We start from the raw sequence: 12,670 nt of genomic DNA, 5'->3' as shown, positions 1-12,670 counted from the left end.
GAGTTAAAACTATAAAATTTAGAAGAAAACAGGGGTTTTCTTCAATTCATGACCTCACATTGGCAATGGATTTAGATATGCACTAAAAAAAAACAAGCAACAAAAGAAAAAATAAATTGAACTTCATCAAAATTAAAAACTTTTGTACATCAAAGGACATTATTAAGAAAGTGAAAAGACAACCTACAGAATGGGAGAAGATATTTGCAAATCGCATATCTGATAAGGATCTTATTCCCAGAATATATAAAGAACATTTACAACTCAACTACAAAAAGACAAACAACCCAATTTTAAAATGGGCAAAAGAATTGAATAGATATTCTAAGAAGATATATGAATGGCCAGCAAGCACAGGGAAAGATGCTCAACCTCATTAGTCATTAGGGAAATGTAAATCAAAACCACACAGAGGTACCACGTCTTACCCACTAGGTTGTCTATAATTTAAAAAAAGAAAAAAAGGGAAAAAAACAAAATGTTGGTGAGGATGTGGAGAAACTGCAACTCTCATACATTGTTAGTGGGAATGTAAAATGGTTCAGTCACTATGGAAAACAGAATTACTATACGAAATTCCACTCCTACACATGTACCCAAAGAACTGAAAATAGAGACTGAAACAAATACTTGCACATTAATATTTATAGGAGCACTATTCACAATAGCCAATATATCCAATCCAAATATCCATCCACAAATGAATGGATTTAAAAAATTTGTGACATATACATAAAATGGAACACTACTCAGCCATAAAAAGAATGAAGCACTATTACATGCTACAATGTGAATGAACCTTGAAAACATCATGCTAAGTGAAAGAAGCCAGACAGAAAAGGTCACATATGGCATGATTCCATTTCTGTGAAATACTCAGAATACGTAAATTCACAGAGAGAGAAAGCAGATTGGTGGTTGCCAGGAACTGGGAGGTGCAGGGAATGAGGAGGAACTGTTTAATGGGTACAGGGTTTTATTTTGGGGTGATGAAAATATTTTTGAATTAGATAGAAATTGTGGTAAATTGTGACATTGTAAATGTATTAAATGCCGCTGAATCGTTCACTTTAAAATAGCTAATTTTAGGCCACGGCGTAGCTGGCGGTTGGTGGAGAAGGTGGCAGCCGTCCCAGAGGAGGCGAGCAGGGAGTCGGGGCGAGCCCGAGCTCGTCACCCCCTCGTGCTGCGATGGTCGATCACGTCCCGCCGGCCCGCTCCGTGTCGTCCTGCACTGCTGCGGCCACCGCGGAACCATGGCTGTGCTCGTCGTGCTCTTGTCCTTCTTGGTGGCGGGCAGTTCCTTTCAGTCTTGACAGCGTTGCAAATTCCATTCACTCCTTATTTTCTGAAGAAACTCCTGTAGTTTTACAGTTGGCTCCCAGTGAGGAAAGAGTGTACATGGTGGGGAAGGCAAACTCGGTTTTTGAAGATCTCTCAGTAACACTAAGACAGCTCCGCAATCGACTGTTTCAAGAAAACTCTGTTCTCAGTTCACTTCCCCTCAATTCTCTGAGTAGGAACAATGAAGTTGATCTGCTTTTTCTTTCTGAACTGCAAGTGCTACATGATATTTCAAGTTTGTTGTCTCGACATAAGCATCTAGCCAAGGATCACTCTCCTGATTTATACTCACTGGAGCTGGCAGGTTTGGACGAAATTGGGAAACGTTACGGGGAAGACTCTGAACAATTTAGAGATGCTTCTAAGATCCTTGTTGATGCTCTACAAAAGTTTGCAGATGACATGTACAATCTCTACAGTGGGAATGCAGTGGTAGAGTTAGTGACTGTCAGATCGTTCGACACATCCCTTGCGAGGAAGACTAGGACTATCCTTGAGGCAAAACAAGCGAAGGACCCATCAAGTACCTATAACCTCGCATATAAGTATAATTTTGAATATCCAGTGGTTTTCAACATGATACTCTGGATAATGATCGCCTTGGCCTTGGCTGTGATTATCACCTCTTACAATATTTGGAACATGGATCCTGGATATGATAGCATCATTTATAGGATGACAAACCAGAAGATTCGAATGGATTGAACTTTCCTTATGCCAACTTAGAAAAGGGGTTTGGAAATCGGCTGTTTCGTTATAATAAATCTTTTAGTGTAAAGTAGATAGTATAAATTTATAAAAAAGCAGATTGTGTTCTCGCTTTTATGTGCCTGTGAGATGATGTTCTTTTAGAGTGAATTAATTATAGTATTGATGTGAGTTGATCTGTGTGATACAGGTTCCATAATATGCTCAAATACTATGATTGATATAACCATTTAATATGAATTTCATTCCATTTAATATTTGGAAACATGCACTGAAATAACAGTTTGTGTTATTTATGTTGGGAAAATGCACTGACTTTGAAATGCTTAACTTACTTCCTTACACAGGACAGGTGAAAGTGATAACTGGACTGTTATATACTACGAACATAAACATCTTAATCTGAAACGAGTAAAGTAAAGGTTTTTAACTTCAAGCAGCTCTAAACTACGTATGTCTATGTATGTGCTTATATAGTCACTTACTTAGATTTGGACTTTCATCTGATTGACAGACTATAGCTGTTTTTTAACCTCTTCTGAAAGTTTGGTGATCCGAATGGTCAGGTGTGGATATTAAAGATACTACATTTATCTAAGAAGGAACTAGCTTTGTGGAGTTACACACAAAAACATTTGGGGGACATCTTGGGGCATGATTTAATTTTTCCCCTTTTGTAAGTAAGTTACTCTGGTTTGCAGTACAACATCGTTCTATAGAACGTTAAGTGGAAGTAGATGCTCCCTACTTTTCATGTGGAAGTGGACCAATGTCTATAAAGAGTGGCAAATAAAGTTAATAATGATTCCAAATTTGTGTCATTTCAATATTAAATCTATTTTATATTGTAAAAAAAATAGCTAATTTTATTTATGTGATTTTACCTCAATTTTTTAAAAAAGTGATATGTGTCATATCTAGGATAAGCATTTAATTGTCCAGTGTGAGCAACTAAAGAGCTTTCCTCTCTAACACGGCAACTGCCAATGTTCAAGATGGTTCCATCTATCTAAGTACTTAAACCGAATGACTATGTGTCTAAGACGAACAAAGTCTCTTGCAGAACCTTGGAAGACAGATAAATAGAATGTGAAAACCTCTGTTGTTTTAAGCCACTGACATTTTGGGATGGTTTACCCTGCAACATAACCTAGTCTGTCATAATTGATGAATTGCTGCTAAGAACTATAGGGTGCTGTGGGGTTCATATAACAAGGGGCCTGGTCTGAGAGGGTTCCTTAGAGAAGTTGCATTTGAGCTGAGCTCTGAAGGGCCAGTCAAAAAGACAGAGGAGGACATTTAAAAAAGAAAGAACAGAAGCCCAAAAAAAAAAAGAAAGAACATGATGTGTCAGGCTCTGAAGTGGATAAGAATGTGGCATATTCATAAATGTGGTGCAAAAGTTGAAAGCAAAGCAAAGAATGGTATGTACACAGTGAACACAGTAAGGTATAAAAGGAAAGATCAGGCAGTGTCTTGCCAGCCTTGTTAAAGATTTTGTATTTTATCCTAAGAACAATGGAATGTCTGAATGGTGTCAATGGAAATGTTGACCTGTAAAAAGTAGACTGCCAGACATTTCGCCAGCGAAGATGGGTTTATTCAGAATGAGCACAGAATTGCTATTTGGGGTCTGTAACTATGGTGAGCCACACGCAAGTCCCTGAATGACAAGGGAAGGAGAACTCTTTTATAAGGGGAAAAGAAGTTGGGAGGGCTGCAGTAAACAAAGAATTCATAGCTTTTCATTGGCTGAGTCCTTGCCAGGAAAGAAGAGGAGTCTTTCCTCCTCTTGTTGGGCTCTGCTGTTGCCACAGGGTGTGAGAACTCCCCCTTCTGGTCTTCCAACTATATTTAATTGAGGTTTCTATTTATTAATTTTACAAAAATAATGATGATAATAACTAACACCTCTTGAGCACTTATTATGTTCCAGTTACCATTCTAAGATATTTGCAAGAATTGTTATTTAATCTTCTGCAAAAATTCTGTGAACTAAGTATTATAATTCTCACCTACTCTACAGACAAAAACACTGAAACACAGAGAAGTTAATGTTTTCTGCTCATTTTCCACAAAATTTGCAAGTGGTAGAGCCATGATTTAAAACTAAGAAATATAATTTCAAGGTCACAGCAAGACATTTTATGCTTACATTATATTTCAATGCCTCAGACCTGAAAACACCCATTTTTCCAATCAAAAGGCAATGATTCCTTTTAGTGGAGAATGGTATTTAGAAACTACAATCTGGGCACCAGGTATGCTCAATGGTACTGGAGTGTCATTGCTTCTAGGTCACTTCAGTGAACGAAATTAGGAAGTGATATAGTTTTTAAATCATGAGTTGATATTGATATTGCCAGTTCAAATTTAACATTATGGTTTTCCCCTATTTTATGTTTGTATCTCATTCCCTTACACTTTACTCTTAATGTAGTTTCTTATTTGCTGTATCCTATAATATATATAAATAGTTGTGTATAGTCTTCAAAGGTCAATGTCATGAAGAACAAACAAACAAAGAAGGTGGAGCAAATGTTCTTGATTAAAAATGACTAAAAAGACCAGAAAACCAAATATAATGGATGAATATTGATTGGATTCTGGGTAAGGGAAACCAACCAACCAACCAACCAGCAATAAAAAGCTTTGGGTACACCTGGGGAAAATGGTATTGTAAAATTATAGTTAATGTTCTTGGGTGGGGTAACAGATTGTAGTTATGAGAAAGACTCTCCTTATTCCTAAGAGATGCTTGCTTGATATATTTAGAGGTGAAGTATCCTGATATCTGCAACTTAGTTTCAAATGGTTAGATAAAAAAGCATAAATACACACAAAGACAATAGAAAAGTATAAACTAAAAGGAATCATTTCCTTTTAATCATAGACTTTTAAGGAATCATTTCCTTTTCAAAATAGCTGATTCCAGGTCTGAGGCAGGGAAATGTGAAATTAAAACAAATCTGGACTTAGAGAGGGAGAGACTTCAATTAGAAAGAAAATCTAGTGCAATAGGGAAAACACTCTGATCTCAGAAATCTGCAAGCATTTAAAAACCAAACAGAAAAAGGTTTTTCTTTTATAAGGTAAAGGAAGAGAAGAGGAGATAAGCTGAATCTTTTAAGGGGAAGCTGGATAAGCAGTGGGATCTGACAGGAAAAGGGTCTAGCTATGGTCAGCTGATTTCCAGGAAAAGCTGATAAGGGGACCATGTTCCAGTTCTCTGTGCATGCTTGCTCAGGCTTGGGGCAAACAGGGTTCAGGGGTCTATAAGAAAAAAAATGAAGCCTAACTAAAGTTTGGTCAAGACAAAGTAGAGAGTAAGAAATGGGCAATTGTCAACATTTGGTCAGAAAATACAAGGTGTCCTTAGAATGTCTTGTTGTGACCCTAAACTTAGATATCCTAGTTTTAAATGATGAGTCTACCACTTGCAAAGTCTGTGAAAATGGCACAATAAAAAAATTACACACATTTCAATTTTCCTGTGTGTTTGAAAGTTTTTTTTATAATAAAAAGTTGGGAGAAATATACCCAAGAGTACATTTTACAAAAAACTTCAAGTGCTTAGGAATAAATCTAACAGAAGGTATACAACTTTTTTTTTTTTTTTTGGAGAAAATTATAAGCTCTTATTGAGATACATTTTAAAAAATCTAAATAAGTAGAGACGTACCATGTTTTTGGATAAGAAGGACTGATATCTCTAAAATCTTCTAAGATTAACTTATAACTTGACAAACTGATTCTAAAATTATTATTGAAGAACAAAGGGCCAACCACAGTCAAATACTCTGCTTTAAAAAATGTAGTATTAGCTAGGAGATTGAAAAAAAAATGGATCAATGGAACAGAAATGAGAGCCCAGAAGAAAGTCCCTTGCCTGTATAGAAATATGACGTATGATAGAATATGATAGAATAGCACTACAGATCGGTGGACAGAGGACGGCTCCTGAGTAAGTGGTACTGAAACAAAAATGAGTTTTAGGTAAATTAAAGCCTTAAATGTGAGAGACAAAATTATAAAACTTTTGGAAGACAAACTAGGAAAATAGTTTAAGACTTTAAAGTAGGCAAATGTTTCTTAAACAATACAAAAAAAAAAACGACAAAGGAAAAGACTGACAAATTGAATCATATTAAAATTAAGAACATCTATTTATTGAAAAACACTATAAAGTAAGTGAAAGACAATCCACAAACAAAAAGATTGCAAATCATATAACCAAAAAGATTAATATCCAGAATATATAAAAAATTTCTACAAATAAAAAAGAAAAATAAACACATAGAAAAATGGATAAAAGGCTTCTCATAAAATAGGAACCATAAACATGTGAACAAATGCACAACCTCATTAGAAATGATGGAATGCAAATTAAAAACACAGTGAAATAGCATTTCTTAGGCATTAAACTTGCAAAATAATTTTTAATCTGATGATACCAAGTGTTGGCGAGGATGTGAAATGAGAACTTTCATACAATGCTCGAGGAAATTGGTACAACCATGGTGTGAAATGGTTTTGTATCACAGAGTAAAGTTGAACACATGCAGAACCTAAAGCCCAGTGATTCTATACCTAGATGAGAACCCCAAGATGTGGACATGAGCATCAGGAGACAATACAAGAATACGCTTAGCAACATCAGTTGTAAGTGTTCCCATCTAAAAACTGCCTTATGTCAATACACAGTAGAATTGTTAAATTATGGTACATTCATCAGTAGAATAAAGGAGAAAAATCTGAATGAACTACAGATACTCACATCATGGATAAATGGATAAATCTTAAAAACATTGTTACATGAAAGAAACAGATCTCAGAATAACATATGTGGTATGATTCAATTTACATTATGCTTAAAAACAGGCAAAAGGAAACAACATATTGTTTAGAAATATATACATAGTATAAAGAAACAAAAAATAAGATAACACAAAACTCAAGCTAGAGGAGTATACAATCTGCATGAGGCACAGAAGAGGCCTTTAAATAGGATGACCATGTGTCCGATTTGCCTGGGAAAGTGTTGGTGGACACCTCTTGTCATTGTATCCTGTCCATTCGGCATATCCTTTCACTCTCAAAAGTGTCCCAGTTTAAAGAAAAAAATTATATGGTCATTCTTCCTTAAAGGTACTGGTAATGTTTTGTTTCTTAAGCAGAATGGTGGATATATGAATGTTTTTTATTATTAAACTCTCTAGATATGTTATATTCACAGTCTTGTATGAATGATATTTCACAATAAAAAAAATTGAAACAAAAAACGGAGGGAAAGAAATTATACATCAAAATAAAGTAGAATTGCCAGGAAGAGTAAAGGTCGTTAGGGTTTGCCATCAGGTTTAGAGTTTATGAATTTAGAGTAGAACCAACACACCCGGTTTTACTTTCTCCATCAGCTCTTAGGTAAAGGTTACTCAGGTGTAAGAAAAGAGAAAGCAGAGCATTGGGTTCATCTAGGGTTGGAGCCAGTAAGATGAAAAAGAGGACAGAGGCATGAGGAGTTTGATAGTTGCAAGAAACCATTGTGGTAATTAATCATGGAGTCTAACCTAGATGGAGGTCAGTACAGTCAGAGTAGGTCTGATGAATAAGGACAAAATATGGAATATTAGTGTCAGTAGAGTCTAATTCCCAGTGAGCTGAAAAATAATTGAGTGAAAATATTTATGTAGTGAATATTTATCTTTTTGAATATGGACTAAGCACTGTGGCAGACACTGAGGAATCAATGTTGAGTCAAAATAGACACAGTTCGCCCCCTTATGGACTTTACATTCTAGTGGAGGACCCAGATAGTAATCAAATAGTCACCCAAATAAACAGAAAATTGCAACTGAAATAAGGAATAAGATAAAAAGGACTGGGAATATGACATTTAAGGAATGCTATAATAGGGCATCTGACTTAATCAAACAAGTCATGGAAGGCTTCTCTGAGGAAGTAACAACTGATTTGTCACTGAAGGATGAATAGGAGTTTACTAAGTGAAATGATGGACTGTGTGTATTTGTGCACAAGTTGAGAAGCTAATTGAGGACATTTTAGGCAAAATGCAAGGAAAGAGATTGCATTTGGTGAGTGAGATGTTTGAGATTTTTGAGGTGAGAAAATTTCAGATGATGACAAGGTCCCAAGCAGCACTGTCCAACAGAAATAGATGTGAGCCACACATGCAATTTTTAATTTTCTAGTAGCCACATTAAAAAAAAAAGTAAAAAGAGACAGGTGAAATCAATTGAAATTAATTTTAATATTATATTTTATTATTTTAGATGTCCAAAACATTGTCACTTTAACATGTAATGAATTTTTTTAAATGAGTATATCTCATTTTATTTCAGTGTTTGGTAGCATGGACTCTGGAGTCTAATAAAACTGGGTGCAAAACTTTTGCTATGTTCTATCAAGTGCCCAGCCCATATAAATAATTTAGTCCTCACAACAACCTTATGAGGAATATATTATTATCCACATTTCACAGATGAAGAAACTGAGGCATAGAGGTTAAATAACTTGTCAAGGGTCATAGAGTGTAGAGCCAGGAATGAATCAGTCAGTCTGGCTCCTGGGCCCCTACTAACAACTACTGTATATGGTCTTCATACAGAATCCAGTGTGGCATCCCAGTGGAGATACATGGGAGGCCTCGGGAGCTAGGGATATAAATTTCGGAATCACCAGCGAGTAACCAGCTTATATGAGTTTCAGCTCAGTGAGGTGCGTATATGAAAAGCATTTTTTCCTCTCATCAGTGCTTTCAGTCATGTTCTGTTGAATTCCTTTTGCCTGTCTCTTAACAATTATCATGGAGAGATTCCATGATTTTCCATTTGGATTCCTCGCTTTCAATTATGAAAACAGTCCAGTCCAATTGAAAACTGCAATCACGTATCTAATTCAGAGCTTCCCTGTCTTTCATTTCTTGCTAGAGTTATGAATTAACCAAGAACTAGGAACTGAAGGTGGTGGCAGTGGGGGCAGGATTTAGCCAGCTTCATTACTGCCTCCACCACACACCTGAAACCTGCCTTTCCTTTGACCTCTCCCAGCCTGCCCACCTCTGCACTGCCTGTCCGCTAGCCTTTTACTGCTGGGGTCCCTTCATCTGAACAACAGTCTTTGGGGCCAAGAAAACATGTGTATCCCAGCCTTGCTAGTTGTTAATTTAAGCTAGATTAAGAGTCACGGAGACTCGTTGTTAAAATAAGAAATCTAGCCCAATCACAGACTCTCCCTCCCATCATGTATGAGAAAGAAGAGGAAGAAATGATCTGATTTGCAGAGCAATTTAATAAGAATGTATACTAGTTATTCATGTAGAGATGTCATTTAAAGCATTACTAACAGGGCAACAAATTATTAAGTACAACAACCAGTCAGAATTATAAACTTTAAGGAAGGAGTTTGCATAGCATGTCTGCTTATTTCTAGGAGTATCTGGAATCATGACACCAACACTTGGCCAAATTCTGGGAGCTAAACCCTTGGCGTTAACACAGTCACTGGTTAATGAGGTTGTCTTGTGCTCCTGAGACATTGAGACAAGGTAGATCAGATGTCAGTCTTGCTAACATACATATCAAGATTTATGATCATGTGCGCCTGCCTCCTGGAGGTCCACACCATGGGTGGTCACGTAGGAGGAATATGCCTATATGACCAGATTCCTATAAGAACTCTGGGCGCTGAGACCTAAGCGGGCTTACCTGGGCAGAGACATCTCATACACATGCGTTCTTGTAATTCATAACTACACTGAAAGCACTTCAGTGTGACCTCCATGGAGGGAGGAACTGGATGTCTAGGACTAATCTTTCTGGACTTCACTTAGGCATGTCTTTTTTTCTGCTGATCCTACGTGATATCCTTTGCTGTAATAAACGTTAGCCAATTATAACCTTTTGCGGATGCAGACTAGTATATATACAATAGAATGGATAAACAACAAGGTCCTACTGTGTATAGCACCAGGAACTATATTCAGTACCCTGTGATGAACTATAATGGAAAAGAATATTTTAAAAAGTATATATATGTATAACTTGAACAGCAGAAATTAACACAACATTGTAAATCAACTACACTTCAATTTAAAAAAAATGATTATAACCTGTTACTTAGTCAAGGGCCTTCAAAGGACAAGCATTTCTCCAAAGGTTATTTTTAGGAATATAGCAACTAAATTTCTAAGTCTCAGGAGTTTTACAAGGCTCTTTTTTAAAATTATACTTCCAAGGACAGATTTATAATAACAAGAAATAGAACATGATGGAAATATTTATAAGTATTCACACCATCTCCATATTGCACAGAAAAAAAGACTGCTATTTTTGTGAATATCTACCATTTAATGTTATACAAAAATCAGATATTTTGAACAAGTTTACGTGACAGAAATAGAGCTCTTCCCCTATGCTAAAGGGGAGAGGGGCATGTTCTTTGTCTCTTTCTGAGACCTATTTTGTTATTTAGAAAGGTTTGCATTAATAAAGCCAAACTCTAGATCTTCATTAGTTGGCATTATAAGCAAAAAGCAGGCCTGTGGAGATCAACTTTATTGGCATAAATGCAGTAAAGAATGAATAATATCTTACAGTAACAGTGAAATAAGGAGTGTATAGCATTACTTTTCCACACTGTGTGATCACATACTTATAAATAAGACAGTAAAGGAAATACCACTAGAATGTTACTCTATGCAAATTTATGGCAATATGCACAAACATACCCTAAAAGCTGCTTTATTCTTTTTTACACAATTGTGTATTTACATATGCTTTTCTGTAAAGTCAGACAAATTTTACTTTGATATGATAAGAGACAATAGATCATGAGGTTAAAGGTAATAGATTTGGGTCATAGAGAATATAAACTTAAGTTGATTTATGTATATTTATGACAACAGGGTAAAAATTTGAGGCTGTTCACCCGAATGCATAAAATTATCTAAACTCTCTCTGGAACATAAATTGTTTACTTTTCACAAAAAAGTCTTTTTTCCTGTCTGAACACAAACAATAATAAATTAAAGTGGCAGATAAGTAAAATAAGATTCCTATGATATTTTCTTTTCCTTTATATATAAAAATAAACCGATCTGAAGACTCTAACCTGTCTTGTAAGTATACCAGGCATGTATCTGAAACCTTATTACACAGAATAGTATAGTGACTCCCCAGCTCTGCCAAAATAAAACAAACAAAAACTGGTGAGATAATCCTCTATTATGAGCCAGGAAATTGTTTCACAGATCAGGAACGAAAAGGATTGTTTTTCTTTTATTTCAAGTTCTTGCCTTCAGGAGTTCTTCCTATATCTACCTACCTACCTATCTATCTATCTATCTATCTATCTATCTATCTATCTATCTATCTATCTATCATCTATCTATCATCTATCTATTTATTTATTTATTTTCCAGCTTTGCTGAGATATAATTGACATGTTTCTTCCTATTTATATTGAGAAGATATATTGATATTTTTGTTATCAGGTCAACTAGTCTGCTCCTGTAGTGTTGATCTTGGGATGAAAGTTTTCTTTGAAAGTCTATTTCCAAGAGCCAGAGGGCTTTGGCCTTTTAAGTATGATACAAAACCCAGAAGAGAGCTCTTTAAATGATAAATTTGCCCACTAAAACAAGTTATTCATGACGTAAGTAAAGGACATATTTTCTTTTAATAAATTTATTTATTTTATTTTTGGCTGCGTTGGGTCTGCGTTGCTTCACGTGGCTTTCTCTAGTTGTGGTGAGCGGGGGCTACTCTTCGTTGCGGCGCGCAGGCTTGTCATTTCAGTGGCTTCTCCTGTTGTGGAGTATGGGCTCTAGGTGCACAGGCTTCAGTAGCTGTGGCTAGCGGGCTCTGCTCATGGGCTCTAGAGTGCAGGCTCAGTAGTTGTTGCACATGTGCTTAGTTGCTCCGTGGCATGTGGGATCTTCCCGGACCAGGGCTCAAACTCGTGTCCCCTGCATTGTCAGGTAGATTTTTTTTTTTTTTTTCTTTTTTTTTTTGGTCAGGTAGATTTTTGACCACTGCGCCACCAGAGAAGTCCCTATATCCACTCTTTTTTAGATTATTTTCCCATATAGGCCATTACAGAGTATTGAGTAGACTCCCCTGTGCTATACGGTAGGTCCTTATTAGTTATCTATTCTATATATAGTAGTGTTTATATGCCAATCTCAATCTTCCAATTTATCCCTCTCCCCACCCCTTTACCCCCTGGTAACCATAAGTTTGTTTTCTACAGGCATGAGGGCACTTTAGATGGCATGGTTGGAGAAGGCTTTTTGAGGAAGTGACATTTCATCTGAGACTTGAATACTGAGAAAAGGCCAAACACACGAAAGCAGAAAGAAAAATATTAAAAACTGTGGAACAACAAAAGTAGATGCTCTGAAACAATAAAGACCCAGTATTGAGGAAGGAATCCAGAGGGAGCCAGAGGGATAATGCTTTGAACCAAGATGGGAGAGGCAGGCAAAGTCCAGATCACGTAGCCTTGGAGTTCTTGATGAGAAATTTGGATTTTATTTGAAATCCACTGAAAATCTGTTGCAAAGTTTTATTGACGGGAGTGACATTATATTTATATG

At 36.2% G+C, this 12,670-nt stretch overlaps 1 protein-coding gene across 1 annotated transcript; it reads left to right on the top strand.

The window, feature by feature from the left end:
- The first annotated feature begins 1,176 nt into the window (after positions 1 to 1,176).
- On the top strand, positions 1,177 to 2,864 carry LOC118901504 (renin receptor-like). Its single transcript, XM_036864660.1, has one exon. The coding sequence runs from the start codon at positions 1,192 to 1,194 to the stop codon at positions 2,047 to 2,049; it is 858 nt and encodes a 285-aa protein (XP_036720555.1). The 5' UTR covers positions 1,177 to 1,191; the 3' UTR covers positions 2,050 to 2,864.
- Positions 2,865 to 12,670: the final 9,806 nt, after the last annotated feature.

Source organism: Balaenoptera musculus, chromosome 10, assembly GCF_009873245.2.
Source record: "Balaenoptera musculus isolate JJ_BM4_2016_0621 chromosome 10, mBalMus1.pri.v3, whole genome shotgun sequence".
In the NCBI taxonomy this organism is placed as follows: domain Eukaryota; kingdom Metazoa; phylum Chordata; class Mammalia; order Artiodactyla; family Balaenopteridae; genus Balaenoptera; species Balaenoptera musculus.
The sequence above is the reverse complement of the archived record's forward strand: the minus strand, read 5'-3'. Positions and strand labels throughout refer to the sequence as shown.